Here is a 27,337-nt window from a genome sequence, read left to right as displayed (position 1 = left end):
TGCTTTACTCAAAATCCATTGATTTAAACGTTAATTACATCGAAAAAATACTTTCATAGCCACATCTACATATGTTTGACCAAAAACTGGCCACTAGGGCCCAGTCAGGTTGACACATAAAATTAACCATCACGGGCACGATCACCCATCTGGACCAGTGTGTAGTTCTCACATGGAGCCACTAAGTTGGATATCCTGTTCATACCCTGCACGTCTTTCTTTTACAGAGAAAAAAAAAAAAAAAGAAAGAAATCCCACTTTGCAATTGCATCTGGTCGACAGGAAGCTCTAGTTTTGCGGGAAGAGGGCTGCTCTTCCAAAATCATCCCCCAGAGGCACCCACTGGCTGACCGGGGACAGTCTTCCTAGCTGGCGGATGATGCAGGGGAATAAGAAGTGCACGGACGGGTTCAGTGACTCCTCGAGCATCGGCAGTGTGCTGGACGATGCAGACAGGGAGGTGAGCAGCCTCACAGACCGGGCCTTCCGGAGCTTGTGCATCTCAGAGGACACATCCTGCAATGACTCCGACCTGGCCCTGTCCCCGGATATCACCCGCCAGGTGTTTGGGAATTTCCCCCAGGGAACGGTGATCCACACCCACAGGAAAAGCAGCATCTGGAGCCAGTTACCGTCGCAAGGCACGGAGCACGCGGGCTGGGCGGCCACATTCCAGCAGCTCCCCAAGTACGTTCAAGGGGAGGAAAAGTATCCCAAGAGCAGCCCGCCGCTGACACCAGCCCAGAGGAGACTGGAGGTGCCCGTGTCCGGCCTGAGGAGCAACAGCAAACCTGCTTCAAAAGTGTCATCACTAATTAAATCTTTTGACAGGACTGAGAACCAACGCTGTGACAGCAGGCCTCCTACCAGTAAGCCCCCGGCTCTCAAAAATCCCCCCAAATTTGCTCCTCTTCCAGAAAGTGGTGTCCACTTCTGCTTCGATTCTGCCTTTCTGACGGTCAGGAGGGTGCCTGCTGAAGTCTCTGGCGCCCACCAGAATAGCCACCAGCCTGGCAGGAAGCACGGAGAGCAGGAGTCCCCCAAGAATCCCGAAATGGGCTGTCACGGCTCCAGCGGTTTCCTCCCAACACCCGAAAACGTGACCAACTCGTTTGAGTCCAAGTTCCCCTCCCCGCCCCACAAGCCAGCCAAGGGTGAGCCTGGAAGAGGTAAGGAGTGGCCCTGCACAGGGACCTTTCTTCATAGCGAAAACAGTGCTTTTGAGTCCTGGAACGCCCACCAACCGAGGCTGCCCGAGAGAAAGGAGGCCGCTGACCCCATCCCAGAGAGCAAAGCTCCCAAGCATTATGACAACGCGCCCTTGTTAAGAGAGCCCCCGGCCCCTGAGCACAGAGTCTCCCCCTGCCACTCCCGGGCCAGCTGCAGCCAGGAGGTGAACAGGTTGGCTGCAGGGGCTCTCACGGAATCTGGACCCTGGGGAGCTAGGGATCCAGGAGCCCAGGCGTTCGCTGTGGAGGGAAAAGCTTCTAGCTCACAGCCTGACCCTCAGGTGAAGCCGACCCAGCCCCCATGGAGGAAACCAAAGCCTGGCAAAGGAAGGAAAGAAAGTCTACCAGATGCTTCAGAAGAGAAGAAGCAGGTCACCAGAAGAGGCCCAGCCTTGTATCCAAAGCACAATCCCCAGGGACAATTTCCAGAAAGCGAGGCTCTTGACCTGCCCATGGACCCCAACGAGCATTATAGTCCTCCTTTTAACATCAGTAAGCTTCTGACCCCCATCATACCCACCAAGCATGTCCTGGAGCCATCCGACAGCCAGCCAGGGGAGATAACCCCATCACCCCCAGGGCAGCTAAATGGGTACCAAGAGAAGGAGCCCAGTGAATGTCAGTCTCGAGACAGCTACAAATCCAAAGCCCCCAGCCTGCTGTTCAACCTTAAGGATGTGCGGAAGCGTGTTAAGAGCACATACAGCCCCTCACCTCTCTTGAAAGGCCTTGAAGAGAAAACCAGAGGCAAGCAAGAACCCGTGAGCAATGGTGTCATCCTTCCCAATGGGCTGGAGGAGAGCCCTCCAGAGGAGCTGTCTAAGGAGACACCAGCTGACGGCCCTTCTGGGTCGCACATCAGGACCCAGAAGGACCCTAGGGCTGTCTCCGGGGAAGCCTCTGCAGATAACTATCTAACTCTTAGCTCACCTCCAGCTACCACCCAAGCCCCCTTCTGCACCAATGGGGAGGGAGCTGACAGAAACAGCTACGAGAAGGACGATGGAGATCCGGAGATGGGCACCACCGGGTCGGGCAAGTGTCCGGACGCCGGGGAATCCTGCCCTAGGAAGCACCTGTCCCTGAGGCTTTGCAGCAGAGAGCCTGAGGCAGGGAAGGCTGCAGAGAAACCAAAGACCCTCAGCCTCGAGAAGGGCTTCTTGAGATCCGTGTCTCAAGAGACAGAACCAGAGAGAGATGGACTTCAGAATCCAAACTTCAACCAGAAATTCTCCCCAGGGCCCCTCTCTCCCGAGGAAGAAGATGTGTTTTACAGTGACAGCCAATCTGATTTCATGCCAGGCTTCAAAAGTAAGGCCAAGTTCAGTACCAGCTCTTCAGACCAGTCCTTTGCCTCATTTGAGGATCAGCAGAAAACGTGGTTCACCGAGAGCCAGCAGGAAGACAGGAGGAACGACGGAAGTGCAAGAGACAGTCGGAAGGACGAGAAGGAGGAAGCGATGGGGAAAGAGGAGCTACAGCTCTGTGCCCTGAGTAATGGGCCTGCGTGCGTGCAGGAGCGCAGCAAGAGGGAATCCTTGCAAGGAGAAGGGGGAGGTTTGTCTGGATATAGACCCAGGAAGGCATCGAGAGAGGAGGCTAACTTCAGAGGCGCTTGGATGGGGAGAAGTAAGGATACAATCAAAGACCTTACCCCCTCACCATCTTCTACTTCAAACAAGCACATATTGTTTGCAATTAAAGACAACACCTTCAGGGCCACCCCCGTAATAAAACCCATCATGCGGCCCCTCCTGAGGACCATGTCATCAGAGGACCCTCTGGGCGGCAGCCACAAAGAAGATGACTTGCCAAAGCCAAGCTGGGGAGAAGAGGCTGGTCTTGGTGGCCCCGAGAGCCAGGAATTGGCCAACACCCCGACCCCCGCTAGCATGCAGGATGCACACTTGAAGCACACAGCCTGGGAGGGCATGAAGGACCACGGGCAGGTGCCTGGCATGGCCCGGAGGGAGACTTCCCAGCCAGTCCCAACAAGAAACATCCCGTCTCCTCCACTCATGGGAGAGGGCCAAGGGCTGAAGCCACCCCCAGAGGCTGCACGTCACATTGTGGTAAATGAAAGCAAGAACAGTTCCACGGACCAGTGGAAGCTGGATGCTCCAAGGTGCATCCCCACCATCGCTTTGCCCCAAGGTGACCCAGAAGACCAGCCACCCCCACGGCAGCTGGGAACGTGTTGGGAAGAGCACACACAAGATTTCAAAAGTCACTTATTGTCCACACCCAGAGCAGGGCCACCAGGGAGAAGACTGGTCCCTGGGGAGATGGCAATTTCCCCTAATGCCAGCTCCCTGGAAGAGAGCAGCGCATGCTCCCCGGCCACCAGCAGCACCTGGGACGATGGCTCCCAGGCCCCCACTGAGCCGGGCCTGCTGCCAGGGGAGCCTCCTCACCCCAGGCCCTGGGCCAGCCTCTACCCGGCCAGGGTCGCCCGTAGGGAGGACCTGACACACGCCCTCACATGGGAGGCCGGCTCGGACCCCCAACTTGAGCCATCCGCCGAAGACCTCAGGACACTTTCTCCAAGAGGTTCGGTGCTGGACATGGCCACCAGCTCAGTGGGCCTCCCTGAGAAACCAGAGCCTCCTGCTCAGCAGGAGAGGGCAGCCGGCAAGCCCCCAGCGGTCCCACCCAAAACAGAGAAGGCCCTGCGGCGGGCCAAAAAGCTGGCAAGCAAGAGGAGAAAGACCGACCAACTGCAAGAAAAGCATGGTGAACCTGGAGAAGAAAAGCCCTTCCTGGAGGACTGGGAGCGTAGGCCACCATCCCCCGGAGAGAGGCCCCGATCCAGGTTCCCCGAGGTCCGTTCCCTGCCCCCTCCCATCCACCGCCACTCAGTGTCTGCCTTAGAGCCACTCAGGAGGCAGCCTGGGGGATCCCAGTCCCGTATGCCTCTGGCCCCTTACCCTGCCACCCAGAAGGTCCTCCAAGACCCCCAATCTGGAGAGTACTTTGTCTTCGATCTACCACTCCAGGTGAAAATCAAGACCTTCTATGACCCAGAGACGGGCAAATATGTCAAGGTCCCCATCCCATCCTCTGAGGGGGGTTCCCCCGAGCCACCCCCGCCAAACACACCTGATTCTCCCTACATGCTGTACCCCCACTTCCGGCCCCTGCCCCTGATGCCACTGCGCTGCTCGTCTCAGCTCTCTGCGCCCACCTTCTTCAGGCAGGGCCCGCACACCCCCGAGGCGGCCGGCCCTGGGTCCCGGAGCATGCAGCCAGCACCTTCCCAGTGCCCAGCGGAGGAGGGGGGAGATGCTCCGCGCCTGGGCATTATCTCTACCGACGACCTAGAGGACTTTGCCACAGAAGGCATTTCTTGAGAATTACAGCAGACTAAGCCCCCTCAAATAAACCCAGAAGAACTTACTTCCCCTTTCCACCAAACAATCAATCACTTACACACACACACACACACACACACACACACAGACATCAACACATACTTAGCCATGTGGGATCCCTAAAGTCTCAAAAAAGTGGGGATTCTGAGAAAACCCCACCTGAAGGGCTTCCTGGGGCTCTCCTCCCTGGGAGGGCACTGTTTGCATGACCAGGTCCCTCCCAAGCCCCTTCCCGGATCCTGGATCTGCTCCCCTTACCCCTTCCTTCTCCCCTCCCTTACTCCCTGTCCTCCTCCCATGCCACTGGGGTGAGTCCAGCCTGATTCCTAATGGCCGCTCTGCTCGGGCACCGCACCTACTTCTTCTCAAGGGCCGGCTCATGCAGTGAGCCAACTCCCAAGCCCCCAGAAATGCCGCACTGCACTGAGCGCAGCCCTGCCCGGCGAGCAGGCCACCCGGCCCAGCCCCTCCAGGTCCAGCATGGCACAGAGAAGCGCCTCTACCCTCGCTCCCATGCAGTAACCATTTGCAGCTCACTGCAGGCAGAAATGGCTAAGGACTGCCCCAAGGCAACCCTGCAGAAATGTTTCTTTGGATAGAGTGGGTTTTCTTTACTGAGGAAGCTTTCCTCTGAAGGCTATTTTCTGATAAAGAAAAGGCTACCTTTTAAAAAGTGAAACAAGCTTGCAGATGTGGTTCTGTCCTGGACTGGTCTTCCATCTGTGGGCAGTGGCAGGTCTCCCCTGGTCAGTAAAGTGCCTTGTGCTGTCCAGGCCTTCCATCACCTTCCATCACCGCCGGCCACGCAGGGGCATCACTCTGAACAGAGCAGCCTCGGCACCTGCTGCCATCCCGGTGCTCCTCCTAGAGCCCTCAGCACTGTCCCTGCGTTCACGGGGCCAGGCTGTCCACTCATGTGGGGGGACAAAGAGGAGGGAGACCCAAGCTCACCATCACGGCTGGCGCAGGGAACTGAGTCAGGCCCCAGGTGTCCCAATTTCACAACTGTTAACCTATGCCCTGTGCTCAAAAGGAAATTGTATTTTCCCAACTCCCAGGCCTTTGGGGATGTGGAGGGAAGTATCTGATTCAGGTCAAGGCAGCAAAATGCAATAACCATCTCTGGCCTCTGAGAACAGAGGCGTCTGTGAGCACATGCACACTGTGGGCAGCCATGCTAGGAAGGAACGCAGGCTGGTTTCACGGGCTTCCACCCAGGGCATCCGCTACAGCAACTTAATTCTTGTGCTATGGGAAAGACAGGGGCAAACACGTCTCCCTCCTTGTTTAGAAAGGGCAGCTGTTGAGGCAGCTGTCAGGACTGTGCTGTCCACGTCCCCAGGGACCCCACAAACTGCATCATCCTTGTTCCTTTGGCAAAGATGCTGTTTCCAGGCTGGAAAGATGGGAAGGCACAGAACTCACCAAGTCCCAGGCTCACACCAATACAAGAGCTCTTATTCTTGGCCACGATTTGGATTCAGGATTTTCTACCTGTTTGTTTTCCCAACAAGTACGGCCACACCTTAATTTCATTGTGAAAATACTCCACAAATCCCCTGGCTCGATGCTATGGTGAGACAACCAGACGGCTGGCCAGGAACACAGTCCGGCTGCTGTCCGAGAAGTCTGGTTCCCACGAGTCATGCATTGGGGTGCCAGTTGGAAGAACAATCTGTGATCTTGGCTCTTGCCACCGTGGCTAAGCATCCTCTCACCTGCTTTCATCTTACTCAGATAGGAAAATGGATAGCTCATTTTAAAATTCTCAGGGCCCAGGAAAAGAACTGCCTAACAAAAATAGAAACCTTCGGTTAAAAAAAAAAAAAAACCACAGTAATAGTAACGATGTCCCCACGAAGAATAATATACTTTCCTTAAGGGGAGCTTATGTATGGGGAAGCAGTCATCTTCTGTCTTAGAAACAATATAAGCAGAGCTGTTGATCAAGCTAAAAGCATCAAAGTAGATATTTGGAGATCAAGGTCAACTTCCTTATGAATGCACAAGAGGAACAGGGCATCTGGCAGGATGCAGCATCCACTCAGAGAGCCGGGATTCCTGGGACACCTGGCTCCCCAGCAGGTCAGCCAGAGGAAGGCCTCCATCACTTACAGCAACGTTCCTATATTCCTAGGAAGCAGGTAATGCTTCCGGGGGATAAAATCAATGAAGACCAACTCATTTGCAAATAATGTTCTCTTTCCTTCCTCCCTTCCTCCTTCTTTCCCTCTTTTCCTCCCTTTCTCTCCTTTTCCCTATCTCTCTATTTTCCTTGCTCCCTCCTATTACAAACATTTTCAGAGTTCCCGTCCTGTGCCAGGCACTTCACTGGGCTCTAAAGATATACTATGATAATTAGATCTGGTCTCCACACCCAAAGAATTAAAATCTAACAGAGAAGAAAGACAGTGATAGTCCCCTGTGGTAAGTAATTTAATAGAGTGGTCTGAGGGGCATCTACCTCAGCCCGGGAGACGGCACCTAAGCTGAGTCAGGAAACACCAAGGAGTACATCAGCTTGTGAAGACACCAGAATTTCCCCAGCTTTAATCTATCTATTAAACAAAGATGACATTTGTGATACACTGATAGATTGGCCTTACCAGGTCAAAGTATAAGGGCTTAGCTAATGGTTAATTAGCATTTTTAATCAGCACCAGAATCAACCAGTGTAGCCTCACAAGATAGACCTTTATTGTTACGTCCCTTCAGCTTCTGAATTAATATTTCACTCCTCTGAGTTACCCAAAAAAAACCCACTATTTCTACCATTGTGTTTAATAGGACAGTGGTGAGAACTGTGAAAACATTTTATTTGTGGAAATTGTGGGTTGAAGCCATGCGTGCATCTTTTATTTAGTGCACTGGCCCTCCTATGAGTTATAACCCCCCCTCAGTGTTTCCTGGGGGAGGTACATAAATGTACCTCAAAAGAACAATCAGAGGTCCTGGAGCTATCCAGTGGAAAGTGACCAAGAGCTCACATTGTCAGTCAAATGCTATGTACCAGCCCCGGAGCCGGGAGCTTTGAGACCGGCCTGCATCCTCACAACGAGAGGTAGCCTCGTTCGCAAAGGCACTGAGATTTTGAGTAACTTCCCACCGTCACACAGTCACTGAGTGAGGGGGCCACGCCAGGAACTCAGGCCACTGTCACTTTCACTAGGTGGACCCTCTTAGCACGCCCCTCCTGCTTCTCTAAGTGTGGTCAATGAATCAGCAGCCTCCAACATCACCAGGGAGCTTGTTAGAAATCCAGAATCTCAGTCCGCATTTTCACAAGAACCCCCATGGATTTATTTGCACATTAAACTTTGAGAAGTGCTGGGAGCCTCTGTTTGGCCTGGAAGGGAAAAGATTCCAGGAGACGCACCCAGGTCTTCATGTCTGCAGCTTCGCCGCGGGCCCAGGAAGAGAGCCTTACATGTCGGGGTGGGAGAGCGGCAGGGAGGCCGATTCATGCCCACTACAGGAAGGGCGTGCCTAATAACTGCACCACTGTGTCCAGCTGGCTAGCGCGGCCTGGGGAGCACTAAGCTCCCCATCACCGGAAACATGCCATAGAAGCTAGTGACCCCTTTCCTAAGACAGGGATGGGTTCAATGTCCAACGTGTCCTAACTACATCTCTGAGACCCCAGGCTGCACATGGGGCTCCAGTATAACAATGTCGTGGGTCCAAAGTCTAAACAGGGCATGGCCGCAGGAGTGAAATATATGAATGAAACATTTGCAATTGAAAGAGGAGCTCTAGGCAAAACGTAAATTCTATGCAGGTGGGAAGCATTTTGGCCCAGATAACACTGCGATGTTACACACGATTGTCTTATGTAAGCCTTCTATATCACTCAGATATAAAGTCCAAGGTAAGCAGAGAGAGCTCCGGGCCATGTCATCAGAGCCTGTCACCACCTGCTTATGTGTCCTTAGTGTTACCCCAGCAGGGCCATCTGAGCAGAGGGCTCCTCCTTGTGCTGGACTCCGTGTAGATGCAGAACTGCAGCTGATTCTGGGGGTTCTCTCCTTCACCTGCCGGCTCTCAGACAGGAAGCCCAAGCCTTTCTTGGCTTTCCCAACACCTGTGCACTTGATGACAAGACAGCCCCGGCTGCACTTCCTGCTCACCTCATCACCTCTCCAAGTGTGGGAAAAGGACAGCTGTAAATAGAAGAGCTCCCCGGGGGACTCAGGGACACCCAGATTCATAAACACCATCCTAAGCAGAGTTCCCACGCAAATGATCCGGCGCTGCCCGGGCCCAGCGTTCCCACCAGTGGGGTCACTTCAGTGGAGGCATATGAGGAGGAAGGGCCCATCTGGGTTTGCCCATGGGCAGGCACTCCTCCAGGTGGAAAGCTGTGGACGGGCAAAGGCACAGCCAGGTCCTGGAACTGTCCAGCACAGCCACAAGCCCTGCCAGAGCCAGACGCAGGCATTCCCTGGAGCTCTGAAAGGAGCCCATGGACTGATCTCAGAAGACAGGAACGAGGGCTCCCTTCCAAGGCGGCTGAGCCAGTGTTCCCAGCACACGAGGAGATAATGGGGGACTGAGGAGCCACGCGCATCACCATCCCTAAGCAAAGCCAGTCTTGGCTGTGCTCATCATTCATCCAACTGCAGTTTCGTTGTTTAAGTCCCCTCACTGTTCCTGCACTGTTCTCCAACTCAGCGTATTCTGGGCACTGCCACGCTGACATCATTTTCCAGCCCTTCCATGCCATCGGTTCTCTTCCTGGGTCCCAGCCCTGACCTCCATCTCCCATTCCCATCCTTCCCAAGCTTAGAAGTGCACCTTGCTCTCTTTAGAGCCCTCTCATCCCCCTTCATCATAATGTGTTGAGTGATATTGTGGATGCCTGCCATCCTGTCTTCCATGCTCAGTCCTATATTTTCCTCTGAATTTGGAAAATTTTAGGCTGGTGTGCTCTTCTTTCACACTTACAAACTCTAGATGACATGGTCAGTCTCACTCGGCATTCCTGTGCTTTCAGCAGCCCATTCTTCCCTGCTAATCAAGATGGAAAGTGCCAGCAAGCCAGGTCAAGAACTCAGCCAACACTGCCATAGTGGAGCCCCATCTCTACCCTTCCTTGCATGGGTCGTCTGTTGCGTACCTGCGTGAGGAGTATAGGGAGGGCCCTCTGTCCACCCAGCTGATCCACTGCACCGGGCAATGTGATTTCAATCGCCTCCCCACACACTTACCATATCTCTTCTGCCAAGTTTGCTGACTTCCCAGAAGGTGTATACCTTCTGATGGAAACCTTTTGACCCATGTTCAACATCACTATTCATTAGGAAAATGCAAATCAAAACTACAAAGAGGTATCACCACACAGCCATTAGGATGGCTAGGATTTAAAAAAAAAAAAAAAGAAAGAAAGCAAGTGTTGGTGAAGATGTGGAGAACTTGGAACCCTTGTGCACTGCTTGTAGGAATAGAAAATGGTGCAGCCGCTGTAAAAAATAATAATGGCAGTTACTCAAAAAGCTAAACATGGAGGGGCACCTGGGTGGCTCAGTCATTAAGTGGCTGCCCTCGGCTCAGGTTGTGATCCCAGGGTCCTGGGATCGAGCCCCGCATCGGGCTCCCTGCTCAATGGAAAGCCTGCTTCTCCCTCTCCCACTCCCCCTGCTTGTGTTCCCTCTCTCGCTGTCTCTCTCTCTGTCAAATAAATATATTTTTTTAAAAAAAGCTAAACATAGAATTACCACATGGGCTAGAAATTCCATGCCTAGGCAGATACACAAAAGAAATGAAAGCAGAAACTCAAACAGATATCTGCACACCCATGTTCATAGCAGCATTATTCACAAAATAGCCAAAAGTTGGAAGCAACCCAAATGTCAGTCAACAGATGAACAGACAAACAAAATGGCGTCCATCCGTCCAATGGAATATTCTTAAGCCTTAAAAAGATTGGGCTCCATGTTCTCCTGGAATCAAAGGTGCAGGGGCCAGAGGAAGGCAGGATTTGGGACTGTGGGCCAAATCGAAAGGGTGTGGGGGCCCGCTCAGACCCACACTCTGGCGATAGCAGAGCAACTATACCTGCCTCCAAAGAGAAAAATGGAAGAAGGAAAATCTCCAGAACTCTCCTCTCAAACCAGGTCCTCCCCTTCTGGCCTTCCCAGCTCAGTGCCACAATGCCCACTCCCTGGTGGCCCAAGCCACAGTGCCCATCCCCACTGCCCCCAATCTCTTGCCCCCAATTCAATCAGACCCCAAACCTGTGGATTCTATCTCCAGTCATCTGTCAATATGCACCATTCATCGGCACCCCACCACCATCCCTCACTCAGACTGCTGTTAGAGCACCCCCACTCCTCCCACTCCCAATATGACCCCTTTCCACTCTCCTCACAGGGACTCCAAAGCCCTGAATAATGCCCCACCCTGATCCAGAATGTTCCAGGACTTCCTGCTCACCTCAGCAGAGTCAGCTCCAGAGGAAGACATGCACAGCTGCCACATACTGGGACCTCAGTTCTTAGTGGCCTCATCACCTGCCTCCTTGGACTCCAGTCATCCTGGGCTTCTTTGAGTTGATCAAATGGGCCATTTCCTCCCACATTCTCTGACCCCTCCACAGGAGGTTGGGTCTGCATCTCCTTGCCTGCTGGTCTGTGCCCAACAGGATAGAGTTGGTGTGCAATGCCAAGGCCAAGTCAAAAAATGCCATGCCACATTCCCCAGTCCCCTGGAACATGCATCCCTCAAGCCCCCAGTGGCCATGGAGCAGTCCATGTCCCCTGGCTCACTCTGCTGTAAAGAAGCCAACACTGACCACATGGGGATAAAAAGAAAGGGAGAGACCCCAGCCCTCTTGTTCTAGCTCCTGCGTCTAGGCCACCTGAGCCAGAAGCAGCTCACCAAGCCGTTCCCAGATTTCTGACCCACAAAACTGTGAGAGATGATAAACTGATTGCTGTTATTTTCAGCCACTAAACTTCAGAGTAGTTTGTGACACAGCAAGAGATGACAGGAACTCTGTCTTTCCGCCAGCCTCCTTTCCCTGTCTGCTCTCACCCTCTCCCTGCCAGCCTCCTCTTGTCTAACTCTTGTGAACCCTAACACTCCCCAGCTTAGACCACGTCCTCTTGGAGGCCATCCCCAATGCCCTTGCTCCTGACCGTGCACCTCACTTTCCCCACCTGCTGGTCCATGGGCTTCCCCCATCACAGAACAGGCTGTAATTGCCCACTTAAATGTCCCCCTCACCTACCCAATGGTCATTTTGGAAGGAGGAATCTTGTCTGTCCACATCATCACTGCATCCCCAGTGCCTAGCACAGTGTGAGGTCCAAGGTAGGCAACATGTAAACATCACTGAATTCAGTGGGATTCTTATTTTATTTTGCCCTGTTTTAATATTTTATTTATTTAAGTAATCTCTACACCCAATGTGGGGCTTGAACTCACAACCCTAAGATCAAGAGTCGCACACTCCTCCCACTGAGCCAGCCAGGCAAGGCACCCCAGGGATTCTTACTTTAAATGGAAGAGTTGAAGCCAGTTAAAAGGATCTTTTAGGAAAGCAACCTATTCCATTTAGATCTTATTTCCTCCCTTTCTCACCTAGTTGTTGACACCATGTGGATGAGTCAACCCAGTCCCAAACCAGAGCAGGCACTTTGCTCCCCTGACCCTGTATGAGGGGCAGCTGGGCAGGCTGCGGCCCCACAAATGGGGTCTCAGGGACCTGAGGCCCAAGAACAGATGTCCCACAATGTACCCCATAAGTCAGCATTCACATTTAACTGATGTTCTTTGATGAGAAATTCACACCTGCCAACAAAAGGAAGCCAAAGACTTGCCTGGTGCTCACAACAACGTCCAAAACCCAAATTAGAAACCAACTCTTATTTGGTTTGGTGACAATGAAATGATGAGGACATTAGACAAATTACATTAAGTGAAAGCGGTGAGTGGCCCTGAACTCTGTGTTTATTGCCATGGGAAGACTCGGCACCAGACCCCAATCTTCTGAAGTATTTCACCATCTTTGGCTGCCAAGTGGGAAGTCCAGGCTGGTTTAGATGGGGTTTAACTCTTAAGTCACCTAAGGAAAATCAAGGCTGCCCTCCTTCAGGATGAGGGGGGTAAATTCAGCTGGTTATCCTCTTCTCACTTCCCTTCAATCCAATCAAACTATCTAATAAATATTATGACAGGGGAAAAAATGGCTCTAAAAGATAAATAGCATCACGACCTAAGGTGTCCACACATCCAGTTTAACTCTGTAGATAGGATTTGAACATTATCAAGCATGGAAGAGCTTTAGAAAGTCCTAGAGGAGACACTGCTTGACATCTTCATGTCTCAATTAATTTCTCTATGAGGTTTTGAGACAGGGTGACTCTGAAGTGTCTTGGGAAGTCAAATCAGCCACTAAGATATCCCTAAAAGTTTCAACAGCTTCCTTTGGGCATGTTCTTGAGGCTTCAAGAACTTAAAATTAGAAGATCCCAGCTAAGACCATCAGTTAAAGGACCCCCGACCACACCATCTTCCCAGAGCATGTTATCATGCTGACAAGGCCAGCCCACCCAGCCTGGGGAAAGACCTTTCTCTGTCCTGCACTCTGCAAAGCAGGGAGGGAGGGGGCAGGGCAGAAGCCACCAGAAGCAGGAGGAAGGAAGAGAGAAGCCATATGCTATTCCCTCCCAAAATTCCCACAACAGATTTGAAGCTAATCTGAATCCTCCAAGCTTTGGCAGAAGACGCTAAGAGAAAAGGGTTCTTCTAAGTAAATCTGAGCCCCCTTGTTGCTGGCCAAGGAGGAGATTTGCTAGGTCCAAAATGACTCTCAGGGCAGCTCCTTTCTCTCTGCCACCTGAGCAGGGACTCCAGCAAACCAGAAGAGATGTGTCCCTCCAAGTTGAGGTCCGTAGGCCCATCCAATTTGGCCATTTTTATTTAAACCAAGAATCTTTGGGATTTTACATGGAAACTTGGTATTAACAGAAATCTGCTTAGAAAAATAACTTTATCATATTCCATGAGTGAGCTTCTAACTGAATTTACCAAACATTAAAATCAGCCACTATCCATACTAAAGTACATGTTGTGAGAGCATGCCTCTTCTGCCTCCCCTCGTGGTAGCAGGGCTTCCTCCACAATAAGCAGCAGTTTTTAGCCACTGGACAGCAAGCAGCAGAGGACCATGATCCAGAAGAGAAGGGAAACAGGTAAGGCGAGCCCCAAGATTTCACCAGCTTATTGTCTAGAGGCAATTTCCAGGCTTGCGGTTCAGAGAGGAGAAACCCAAACAGAGCCCTGCAGTCTGGCTTTGTGGATACAGAGATTAGAGTTTCGAGAGGTCAAGAAAACCAGAATTTTCAGGGCAGAGTACTAGAGAGGAGGGGGCTGTCCAGAAGGAAAGTTCTGGAAATCTGCAAAAGGGGTCCCCTTGGGTCTTTGGCCAAGTATAAAAAAATATACATATGTTTGAGAGGAAACCACCAAAACCAGGTAAAGAATCACCGGAAATGCATAGATGGAACAATTCCCCAATCTCGTGCAAAGTCAAGAATAGCTCATCTCCTGCTAATTAGAATGGAAATGCATCCTATGACACAGGGCATTAGGTAGAATCTTCGGGGGGGGAGGGCATCACCTTAGTAGTGGAGCTAAATAAATCTTAGAATAAAGACTCACTAGATCTGATCTTAAAAAGCTGGAAGGTGGGGCACCTGTGTGGCTCAGTCAGTTAAGCAGCTGACTCTTGATTTCATCTCAGGTCATGATCTCAGGTTCCTGGGATCGAGTCCCACATTGGGCTCCACACTCAGCAAGTAGTCTACTTGAGGATTCTCTCTCCTCCCTTGGCCCCTCCTGCTTTGTTCTCTCTCTCTCTCACACACACGCTCTCTCTCTAAAATAAATAAATAAATAAATCTTAAAAAAAAAAAAAGGCTGGAAGGCAAGCCTCTAAAGCTACAGTGTCCAATATGATAGCCACTAGCCAAACATGACTGTTCACTAACTATATAGAAAGTGGGTAAAAGCTGCATGTAAGTAGTGCCTACCATTTTGAACAACACAAATTACAGAACGCTTCCTCATCAAAGTAAATTCTAAAGGATCCAACATATCCCAAGTAACTTAGCTGCTTACCAGATAAAACCCAACTCCATTTAAAGGAATGCAACAAAATCCAGGCAACCAACAATATAAAAATCACAATGTTCATCACAACGTTCACTATCCTATCAAATATTACCGAGCATGCAAAAAAGCAGGAAGATATGATTTATAACAGAGGTGTGGGAAGGATCATTCAATAGAAAGAGACTCTGAAATGAAAGGAATAATGGATGAGCAGACAAGGACACTAAGCAGCTGTTCTAAATATATATATATATATATATATATATTCCAGAATTCAGAGGAAAACATACGCATAATGAAGAGAGAGATGTAAAACATAAAAAATGACCCAACGGAACTTCTAGAGTTGAAAAATACAATAGCTTAAGTGAAAAATACACTAGATGAGATTAAAAGTAGATTATATAATCAGAAGAAAATATTAGTGAACTAAAAGATACAGCAATGGAAACTATGCCAAATAAGCCACAGAAAAAGACTTTAAAAAATTAACAGAGCATTAACAACTTGTGGGACAATATCAAGAGGTTTGCATACATTTATTTGAAGTTTTTTTAAAAAAAGAGAAGAAGGAAGACAAACACTGAAGGAATAGTGATTGCCTTTTTCCAAATTTGGTAATAAATATAAACTCAAAGATCCAAGAACTTCAACAAACCCCAAGCAAAATAAATCTAAAGAAAACCATGCCAATCAATGGTTGTTGTTTTTTTTTTTTTTTAATTCCAGTTAGTTAACATACAGTGTTATATTAGTTTCAGGCAACAAATATAGTGGTTCAAGAACTCCATACATCTCCCAAGGCTCATCACAACAAGTACACTCCTTAATCCCCATTACTTATTTCACCCATCACCCCCACCCACCTCCCCTCTGGTAGCCATCAGTATGTTCTCTACAGTTAACCTCTCTCTTTTTTTCTTGGTTTACCTCTCTCTTTTTTTCCTTTGTTCATTTGTTTTACTTAAATTCCACATAGGAGTGAAATCATATGGTATTTATCTTTCTCTGACTTATTTCAGTTAACATTATACTCTCTAGCTCCATCCATGGTGAGATTTCATTGTTTCTTATGGGTGAAAAATATTCTGTTATATACACCACATCTTCTTTAACCATTCATCAGTCAATGGATATTTGGGCTGCTTCCATAGTTTGGCTATTATAAATAATGCTGCTATAAACATAGGGGCTCATGTATCCCTTTGATTTAGTGTTTTTGTATTTTTTGGGTAAATACCCAGTAGTGCAATTGCTGGATCATAGGATAGTTCTATTTTTAACTTTTTGAGGAAACCCCATACTGTTTTCCACAGTCATGCCAACCAATGTTAAAGAGAAAATTTTTTAAACAGCTGTACAAGAAAAAGACATGTTATATTCAAAAGATCAAAGACTTTTGATGGCAAACCTCACTAGAAACTATGAAAGCAAGAAGACAGTGGAGCAACATCTTTCAACTATCAAAAGAAATACTCTGCCCAACTTGGAATTCTTTGCCCAGCAAAAATACCTTTTGAAAGTGAAGGTTGAATAAAGGCTTGCAGACAAGAATCTGAGAGAACTGATTCCTGGGAAGTCCATGCCTCAAGAAATATTTTTAAAAACCAAGATCTTTAGGGAAGTGGTGCCAGGAAGGAAAGGAAGGAAAAAGATGCCAGATGGAAATCTAGGAATCTAAGTTTACACTAAAGAATTATAAGCCCTAAAAATGATAAATATGTGGGTAAATTTAAAAGACTTTTGTCTTATATTTAATATATTTAAGGGGCACCTGGGTGGCTCAGTCAGTTAAGTGGCCAGCTCTTGATTTCAACTCAGGTCATGATCTCAGGGTCATGAGATCAAGCCCTGCATCAGGCTCTGCGCTCAGGAGGGAGTCTGCTTGAGATTCTCTCTCTCTCCCTCTGCCCCTCCCCCAATTTGTGCTCTCTCTCTCTCTCTCTCTCAAATAAATAAATAAAATCTTTTTTTAAAGAAAGATAACTGTTTAAAGCAAAAATAATGTCAGCATGGTGTGGGGTGCACAACATAAGCAGAAGTAAAATATATGTCCACAATAACACAAAAGATGAAAGAAGGTAAAAGGAAGAATGCTGTTGTCAAGTTCTTATGCTATAGAAGAAGCAGGATAATCTCTTTTTTTTTTTTTTGAGAGAGAGAGAGGGAAAGAGAGAGTGCATGCACTTGAGCCAGGGGAGGGGCAAAGGGAGAGGGAGAGAATCTTAAGCAGCCTCCATGCCCAGTGTGGAACCCAATGTGGGGCTCAATCTCATAGCCCTGAGATCATGAACTGAGCCAAAAATCAAGAGTCGGATGCTTGAGGTACCTGGGTGGCTCAGATGGTTAAGTGTCTGCCTTCGGCTCAGGTCATGATCTCCAGGTCCTGGGATCGAGCCCCATGTTGGGCTCCCAGCTCAGCAGGGAGTCTGCTTCTCCCTCTCCCTCTGCCTCTCCCCCATTTGTGCTCTCTCTGTCTCTCTCTCTCTCTCTCAAATGAATAAATAAAATCTTTAAAAAAAAAAAAAAGAATCAGACGCTTAACCAACTGAGCCACACAGGTGCTGCAGAATAACCTTATTATTATAAGTTAAAGATTAAATTGAAAGCCTTCAAGCAGCCACTAAAAAATAAAATGAGATAGAGTTAATAAGCCAATAGTAGAGTAAAATGAATGAATATCGTATGGCAAGAAGCATGAATAAACTTAAGTTACACATAGAAACACAGATGACTAACTGATTTAATGTTCACAGGAATAAAATCAAGTGGCAGAAGAATAAAAAATGAAAAAAAGGAAACTGGAGCGGCCATATTCATATTAATTAAAGTAGATTTTAGAATAAGGAATAAATAGGGATCTTTCATAGTAATAAAGGGGCCAATTAATCAAGAAGACATAACAATCCCAAATGTGTATGCATCTAATAACAGAACTCTAAAGTAAATGAAGCAAATTAAAGTCACAATGAAATAGCATGACTTACCCATCAGATTGGCAGAATAAGAAATTCCAACAATCCCAACCATTGGCAAGGACACAGAGCAATGGGAGTTCTCATATGCTGCTTGTGAGAATACAAATTCGTACAAACACTGTATTAGTTATTCGTTGATATATAACAAATACCACAAGACTTAGTGGCTTAAAACAACAAACGTTTATTTTCTCACTGATATCATGGGTCACAAATGCAGGAGCTAAGACATGACTTAGCTGCATTTCTCTCATGAAATTGAGTCAAGATGCCCATTAGGGCTACATTCATCTGACCTTCCTCAGCCAAGGAGTCTGAGAGAAGGTAGAAGCCCCTCCCCACCACCCCAGAAGGGAAACCCTGAAGATCTGCAATGAAAACATGCCAGGGTAGCAAAACACTACCTACCCCCAACCCACAGAGATACATCAAAGGCATTACTGAGAAGAGGCCCCCTCCCTGCCCCCACCTTCATGAGGAGCTCAGGCAGGGCCTGGAATCAGGCTGCTCGGTTCACATCCCCGCTGGACTACTTACTCAGTGATTGAGCAGGTCACTCTGACCCTCAGTATCTTCATCTATAAAATGGAGATCATTCTAATCCCAGCCTCATACGATGGTAGTAAGGATTAGGTGAGTTAGTACCTGTAAAGCACTTAGCCCATTGCCCAGCACCCACTAAGCGCTCATCCATCTGGTTCCCTCTGCCACAACCCCCCACTGCTCAGCAGAGGCCCCACAGTCTGGGGGTGGCCTGGCTGCACGCAGCCCCCAGTGAGCCTGGCTGGGCCCTCCAGGCTGGGCCATGGACTGGGTCCTGCCCAACACACCCACAGCTCCCCTTCCTGGATGCTGAGGTCATTCATTGACTGGCTTCCTCCCACCAAGCAGGCATGAAAAAGCTGCAAGAGGAAAACCTCCAGGAGTGCAGGGCCGCACAGCACCAGGGGGACCACTCCCAATTCTGCTGTAGCTGCAGTTCGAGCCTTGCGCATGCAGGAACGGCCCGAGTTTAATAAAGGATAATTCCTAGACTGCGAGACTGAAGGGGAATTGGATTCAGATGACAAAGCGGATGTGGCTTAATTGGAACAAAGTTACTCCCTCCTTCCTGGTGCCAACCGCGAGACCAGAATCAGAGAAGCGAGCATGGCAGGAGCGGCCACGGCCTCCCAGTGCGGCCTTGCTCCTGAGGCAGAACCCGAGACGCTGCGGGATCTGCGGCCCGGCCAGAGCTCTGCTTCGGGGATGGTGTCCCGGGCTCGACCTCAGGCCCCCGGCAGAGAACTTCCCTGAGCTTCCCTGTGAGAAGTAGTCACTGAGGAAGGAGGCTGATGCTCTGCCCAAAGCTCCTGGGGCAGGCCCTGGACTTTGCAGTGCCTGGTGTGCGAAAAGCCAGATGCCAGAAGGATTCAGTCTCCCACCAGCCCCTCACCCCACCCACCAGAGCTCCTCAGCCCTTGATTTTGTCTCCAGCTCTCTGATTTTGTCTCCTGCCACTCCTCCGTCCTCCCCGGCCACAGTGACCTCTTGCTGCTCCTCTAATGTTGCAGCCCCAGGGCCTTTGCACCAGCTACACTGGCAGTTTCCTTTGCTATGAATGTTCTTCCCCAGACGGTCACCTAGCTCCTTCATTCCTTTCCTTCAAGGCTTCACCTTCTGGATCAGGCCTACTCTGACTACCCTGCTGACCACCAAAACCTACCCAGTGCCCACCCCACGCCAGGCCGCCTCCCTTATTCCTCTTTGTTACTTTTTTTTCACATGCGTCTCATCTGCTAACATACCATGTAATTTAGGATTAAATCATGTCTGTTATTTTTTGTCTCTTTCCCCTCTCTGATAATATAAGCCACAGAACAGGGATCTCTATTTTGTTCTTGGCTGTTTCCAAAGCACCTAGAACATAGTAGATGTATAGATGCACAGTAGATATGAATATGTGTTGAAGAGAGAAGGCAGGGAGGGAGGGAGGGATGGAGGGACGGAGGGAGGGAAGAAGAAAGGAATAGAGAATAGGGAAAGACAGAGTATCTGTGGTTAAAGGAGACACGTCTCTTGGAGCCAGCATGGAGGAAGCAGTTGGTCAGGACTAGAGCAGCAAGGGAAATGTCGGGGGGCAGGTGTTAAGGCTCTAAGCTCTGGCCAGCCACCCCTCCTTACCGTGAGGAGCTGGGCTTGCTCTTTAGAAGCCTGATGAGCCCCTTACCGATAAGTTATTATTTTTTCCATTGTGATGAAGAAAAATCTAAGGTCCAAATAGCTCAGCACACGCACAGAGTGGAGCTGGGATCCAAACGCCAGGTTTGTCCAGCTCCCAAGCCAGAGTTCTCCACCAACACTGTGGACCTGCAAGGAAGAGCCCAGCCGAGCTGTGCCCACTGCACCGGTCGGTGCAGGAGGGATGGGGAGGAACCCTGAAAGGGCACCTAGATGCCGAGGAACCAGCCTCGGCGAAGTCAGTGTGCTGCACAGCGGCAGGAGCCTCCTCCTGCCCCACTCTCCACTTTCCCCACAAGCAGACATAACTACATCCATCCACAGAAATGTGCTTCTCCCCACAGACCTCTCACTTTCAACCTGCTTCGCTCCTGCAACTCTCCACCTTCTCCATAAAAGCAGAAGAGGTTCACTTTATAGCCCGTTTAGCTCTCAGACATCAACAGGGAACAAGTGCATCAGGAAAGATGCATCGTGCCTAGGCAGGTCATACCAGGAATGAGCACCCCGCCTTGGACCCCTGGCCTTGAGTCCTGTAGGTTTCAGGCCATGCCTGGAAGCATGGCTGTCATCAAGGGCACTGCAGCAGAAGGTCAGCTTCACTCAAAGCTAGAAAGCTCCGTCCCTGGGACATGGGTTGGTCAGGCAGCAATAGTGGGTCAGGCAGTAGGGAATCACATGGTGTGGTGGGGCCCACACTCCAGGTCTGCGACAGGGACATCTCCCCAGCCTGAAAAAGTCTCCTAAGAATGTGACTTTACAAGATGGTGCTGGGGGAGGGGGAGGGAGGGGAGCCCAGGGGTATTACGACTCTAGGTTCTCCTAAATGGGGGCAGGGATAGAGACAAGCCTCCTCGTTCCAGATTCATCCCATTAGTAAACAGAGATGAATCTTTCCCATAAAGAAGGACTCCAACTGCTGCCATTACTAATCACCGGCAATAAAACTACCAAATAAAGAAAAGACAGAATGATAAATCCACAGGAGGGATGCCCGACAGAACAATTAGATGTGGGAGAAAAACATTCATTCACAGACATCACCACCAGGCATGTATTATTAATAAAATAGACATTGAGCTCTGTCAATAATAAAAGGAAAGGGACCCCAGCCTCCCCCACCCCAATAAAGTCATCCACCGTCCCTCAGCCTTGGCATTGAGCTCTAGCTAATATTAGCTCTGAGACAGGTGAGGCTGTCAGATGATGCCACAGCCATAGAGAGACACCTGGCTCCCTTTGTCCCACTTGTCCCACTCCTGAAGGCAGGCAGGACTCCCACTATCCCACTGCCAACTTACATCCGGGTCCAGCCCCTCCTTTCCATGCCTTAATGAGCCTCCCCAACTATTGTTGTGTAACAAATTATCCCAAAACTTAGCAGCTCAAAACAACATTTATTGTCTCACAGTTCTGTAAGTCAGGAATTGGGCACGGCTTGGCTGGTGTCTGGCTCAAGGTGTCTCATGAGGTTGCCATCAAGCTGTTGACCTGGGCTGTGGTCTCATCTGAAGACTGCCGGGGAAGGGTTTTTGTAAGCTGACTAGATAGGTGTCTGATCCTCACAGCTGTTGGCCTGAGGCCTCCCTCAGTTCCTCACCATGTGGCCTCTCCATAGGATAGCTTCATGACTCGTCAGCTGGCTTCCTCACGCACACACCCTCACCCTGAGTGAGCAGTCCCCAAGATGGAAGCCACCATCTTTTCATAGCCTAATCTGAGAAGCCACATCCCAGCCCAAGTGTCCATCGATAGATGAATGGATAAAAATGTGATACACACACACACACGTGCACACAAGATTGTGATTCAGCCATAAGAAAGAATGAAATCTTGCCATTTGCGACAACATGGATGGATAGAGGGTATACTGCTAGGTGAAATAAGTCAGTCAGAGAAAGACACATACCATATGATTTCACTCATATGTGGAATTTGAGAGACAAAACAAATGAACAATGGGAAAAAAGAGAGACCAACCAAAACACATCCCATAACTTCTATTTATTAGAAATGAGTTACAAAATCCAGACCATACTCCAGGAAAGGGGATTAAATGGGAGGTGGAGATCACTGGGGGTCTATTTACAAGCTACCTGCCATACCCACTACATGTGGGTGAGTGGGGTGACAAGATGGGGCTGAGAGGCAGAGGAGCCTGCCAGCTGAGAGGAAGCCACAGAGCCAAAGAAGGTAAAAGGGGGGGGGGAGGGAGGGAGGGAGGGGGGAGGGGAGGAGGGAGAGGGGGGGATGGAGGAAGTTCATTTACAAGATGCAATATTTTCTCCCAAGTTGTGTTCCATTTCCCCCAGCAATACAAAATGTTCAGAAAATAACAAGGAAATCAGGAATTTGTGTCAACCCCACATCTGTTCCTTAATTCCCCCATAAACATGGCAATGTAGATTCCAAAAAACCAGAGAGTGAAGAATATCCTTGGAGAAAATGGGGCAGCAGGTGTGGCTAGCAGCCCTGGCCTGCTATCATCCACCCACCGTCTTCTCTCCCAGGACTCCTCCAGCCATGCCAACCACCGCTGCACCCACAGAGAAACATGAACCAAGAAACAGACCACCTTTTCAGGGCAAGAACGAGCCAGCCCAACTTGGATGGCAGTTGGGGTCCCCCTCTGTCCTCAGAGCTCCCGCTCACTGGCCCCACACAGGCTCATCCCAGAGCCGCTATTGCTCTACCTGGTCCCTGGGAGGAAGGAGCTCAGAAGGAACATGGGCCTCTGGCCCAGGACTGGCAATGGGGAGTCAGCTCTGAACAGACATCTGGAGAAAGAGCTAGAGACATTAATGAAAGCGACAGAGTAGCCATGCGTTCCATTTCCATGAGTAATTGATGACCACTTAACCTGTGAGGGAAGGGCAGGGCAAGCTGGAGTTCTGGAAACTAACAGAGTCAGGGTGCTGGACAGCCTCAGTGTGCCCCAAAGATAGGACAGAGGGGCCCCAACGGCCCTTGTAACTCTGCTCAGGACCTCCCAGAACTTTTACACTTTCTTCCACATCTTGTCCTCATTTTACTACCTACCCACACCTCCCAGGAAGTCAGGAAAATTCTGGCTAGGGTCAAGTTTTCCTCACTGTGGTGGTGGAAACAACAGGAGACCCAGCTGGGACAGTGGAAGACTAAATCAGTCCCATGTGCCAAGGGCACCGGAGGGAGGGCGGACAGCCTGGTCTCCCACTGGCCTCCAACATCCTTCTGCAGCTGCATCAAGAAGCTCCTTTGCCCTCTGCCTTCTGTTTGGGCAACGGAGAACCGGCAGGAATCGGGGGCAGAAGGAAAGTGGGCCAGGAATATTTATTCCTCTGGCTCTGTCTCTGGGAGGCTGAGGGCTGACAGTGCCTGGATCCCTCTCCCCAGGCCCAATGCTCCTATCCAGCAGCCCTCTCCAAGTGACAGGGCTCACTGGTTCCAGCGCCCTCCATCGGGTCCGGGGGTGAGACCAATCCCTCAGGGCTTCACCACCTCTTGTTGGCTTCCCTTTACCCTGCCTACATGCTTGAAAACAGTCCCTCTCTTCAGCTTTCCTCCATCACCCATGGCAGGGTACCTGCTGGACCCTGACTGCTAGAGATGGGCTGGAATCTGCCAAGAGCCAGGAGCTGGTGGAGATAGGGCAGGAGTGACAACTGGATAGAGGGGAGGAAGGACCTGGTGACCATGGGCTGAGCCAGCCAGGCATATCCGGCGGCTGTGCAGACGTGTCCTGCTGCCTCACAGGTGGGGTCAGGTGCAATGCCCACACTCTGGGAAGCCCCTCCAGCTCCATGCTTAGGACACCCAATCTACTCCCAGGGAGGGGCATGATCCCCTCAGTAGCCTTGGAGGGATGGAAAATGGGGTGCCTGGTCCCCTGTCAGTAGACAGGGAATCAAACTGTCTGCCTGGAGTGGGTAGGGCCAAGGGCCCGCCTCTGCTTGGAAAGTGGACCATCCAATCCACTGACCAGCACTGCAGCCAGCAGGATGCTCTCCTCCCTCCAACAAGACAGGACGGCTCCTAATAGTTTGGTGTTCACCACAGAACATGCCTCCACTTGGAAGCAGCAATAGTAGGAAAGGAAGTGTAGCAAAAGGCAAAGAGCCAGCACTTTGGCATCAGATGACCCCAAGTGAAAATTCTGGCTCCACCAATCACTAGCTGTTTGACTCTGGAGAAGTCACTTAGACCCTCTTAGCCTTGCTTTTTTCAGATGTCATATGAGAAAAACAAACAAACCTTGTCAATTCATGTGAGCATTAGAAATGATATATGGGAAGCATCTGGTAGAACTTCTTGCTCATAGATGGTATCCATCAGTGATCATTATTTTTATAATAAAAGACAAAGTCAACCCAACGACCCTTCAGACGCCAAGAATTCCCTGCATCACCTCCAGGGTAAAGCTCACCCTGGCTCACAGGTCCCTCCTGTTGGCCCTCAGCCTGTGTTCCCCACTCATCTCCCAACACCCTAATCCTCTCCGGCTTTGCTCTTCTCTCTTGGGACTGCATTGGCTCTTGACATGAAGACATCAACACTCCCACAAGCAGAATTGTCATACATTGTACTGCAAACCGCCAAGTCAACTTTCTCGTGCCAAAGGTAGGACTTTGGAACATCAGCTGATGAATGGATATTTTAATCTAAATAGTCAACAATTTGGTATCAACGTATTTATCAATACAGCAATATTTGTGTTATACCAGAGTACTGGCCCTTATCATCTTCAAATAAAATAAGGTGTAAAGGGGGGACATCAAGTTTCTACCTGGAATTAAAACAGGAGATCAAAACCAGGCACACTGCTACCAACAAACCTCGGCTTTCATACTGATGTTCGTCGGTCCAGTCCAGGTACTGGATGTCCATCTGCACAAAGAATAAACCAGTAGAAGAGCATTGGCCAAATGCTGGAAGGAAACATCGATGGAGGTAATACAGACATGTGGATTGAGAATTAGCTTCAGCAGAACATTCCAGAAGCTGAACCAGACACACTAATATATGATTCTCCCCAAAATATGTATTTAAGAGAAAAAAAGCACAGACCAAAGAGTGTGTATGATACATGAATATTTATGTGAAAAGAAGTATATGTACATCTGCACATCTCTGGATGGATACACAAAACCAGGTAGCAACGGGCATCTCTACAGAGAGAAACTGTAGAGGAAAAGTCGGCAATGGGGAGAAATATAATTTACCTCGCTTCCTTTTTTCTTACCATGTGATTGTAGGTTGTAGTATAATGATCCAAATGCAGAGAAAATTCATGCACTCATAGCTTACCACAGATTCCTCGGCCAAAACAAACAGACTGGCATTCCATCTCCTCTTGACAATTGTTCCAAAAAGTTAATAAAACATTACCAAAGTCAACTTCACATTCTCCTGCTCAATCCCTTCCAGAATCCCCATCAGCAAGGCTTTTCACATCAAAGACAATTTCCTCCAGCAAGTACATGAAAAGATGCTCAAGATCACTAATCATTAGGGAAATGCAAATCGAAACCACAATGAGCTACCACCTTATACCCATTAGGATGGCCACCATCAATTAAACAAATTAACAAGTGTTGACGAGGCTATGGAGAAATTGGAACCCCCATGCACTGTTGGAAGAAACGTAAAATGGAGCAGCCACGGCGGAAAACAATATGGTGGATTCTCAAAAACTCAAACTTGGAGCTGCCATATGATCCAAAATCCCACTTCCGGATGTACCTCTAAAAAGATTGAAAGCAGGGTCTTGACGAGATATCTGAACACCTATGTTCATAGCAGCATTATTCACAGTAGCCAAAAAGTGGAAGCAACCCAAGTGTCCATCGATCAATCCAATGGATGGACAAACAAAATGTCATGTAGGCATACAATGGAATATTATTCAACCTTAAAAGGAAGGGTATTCTGATACATAACTGCTACATCTACAATATGGATGAACCTTGAGGGTATCTTGCTAAGTGAAATAAGCGGGCCACAAAGGAATAAATACCACATGACTCCACTTATATAGGGTTCCTAGAGTAGGCAGACTCATAGAAACAGAAAGTAGGGTGCCTGGGTGGCTCAGTTGGTTAAGCGTCTGCCTTCGGCTCAAGTCATGATCCTGGGGTCCTGGGATCGAGTCCCACATCGGGCTCCCTGCTCCGCAGGGAGCCTGCTTCCCCCTCTACTCCTCCCTCCACTCATTCTCTCAATATCTCTCTCACTCTCAAATAAATAAAATAAAATCTTTAAAAAAGAAAAGAAACAGAAATTAGAATGAGGGGTGTCAGGGCTGGGGGAAGAAGGAAATGGGAGGCTGTTGTTTAATGGATATACAGCTTCACTTGTACGAAATGAAAAACTTCTGGAGATTGCACAAGAATCCGTTAAGAATATGTGGATATACTTAAGACGATTGAACTGTGCAGTTAAAAATGGTTAAGATGATAAATTTTATGTTACATGTATTTAACCACAATAAAAAATAAATTAATAAAAATACATTTCCTCTGTCTCATAAATGTCACCATATGTTATCTGACAGAGCCCCTAAGAAGTCATGTTGTATCGAGTTAATGTTTACTCTATATAACGTTTTAAATCATCATGAATACCACATTGTGTTTAACACTCCTTTTTTAAAACACATGCAGTCTGGAGCACTGGGTGTTATGCACAAACAATGAATCATGGAACACTACATCAAAAACTAATGATGTAATGTATGGTGATTAACATTAACAATAAAATTAAAAATAAATAAATAAATAAAACACATGCAGTCACTCTATGATTCCATGTATATAGCAGTTTTTAAATGAGAAAAGTATAGCAATGGCAAACATCAGGAGTTATAGGGGTTAGGGGTGGGGGGTGATGGAAAAATTCTCTACCTTGACTGTAGTATGTTACAGGAAAATAAACATTGACGAGATTTCAATGGCCAACCCCCCCTCAAAAAAAATTAGCACATGTAAAAACTGATGAATCCAAATTAATGTCTGTGATTTAGTTAATAATATTGTACCAATGTCAATGTACTGGTTTCGATCACTTCACAAGGGTTATGTAAACTATGTCTCTGGGATAAAATGGGCAACAGGTACATTGGAACTCTACTGTTTTTGCAACTTGCATGTAAGTCTAAAATTGGTCTATAACAAAAAGACTTCTTAAAAAATATGTCTCCAAAAAAAATAAAAAATATGCCGCCAATACTCAAAGAATTTGTGATATAGTGTAGCTCTCTGGAGACAAAACCCATTTTATAAGGTGTAAGCTGGCAGTTCTACCTCTAGGCGAGCCGTTTGTGCTTTCCAAGGTCCGCTCGGCTAGATATCAGGGCCTGTCTGCACAGCACGCTTGGTGCCCCAGGCTCACTGTGCTCTTGCATCCCCTTCCACCTACAAGGGCTTCTCCCTCAGACCACAGGGTT

The 27,337-nt window shown here is 48.8% G+C and overlaps 1 protein-coding gene across 1 annotated transcript; it reads left to right on the top strand.

Annotated features, from left to right (window-relative positions):
* Positions 1–376: 376 nt before the first annotated feature.
* Positions 377–4,579, top strand: C7H10orf71 (chromosome 7 C10orf71 homolog). The gene has a single exon (XM_036073559.2). The coding sequence runs from the start codon at positions 377–379 to the stop codon at positions 4,577–4,579; it is 4,203 nt and encodes a 1,400-aa protein (XP_035929452.1).
* Positions 4,580–27,337: the final 22,758 nt, after the last annotated feature.

Source organism: Halichoerus grypus, chromosome 7, assembly GCF_964656455.1.
Source record: "Halichoerus grypus chromosome 7, mHalGry1.hap1.1, whole genome shotgun sequence".
Classification (NCBI taxonomy): domain Eukaryota; kingdom Metazoa; phylum Chordata; class Mammalia; order Carnivora; family Phocidae; genus Halichoerus; species Halichoerus grypus.
This window is presented reverse-complemented; position numbering and strand designations above follow the sequence as displayed.

Bases quoted from the DNA above. Each gene is read 5' to 3' on its own strand.
- C7H10orf71 (XM_036073559.2), top strand. From the start codon at position 377: ATGATGCAGGGGAATAAGAAGTGCACGGACGGGTTCAGTGACTCCTCG.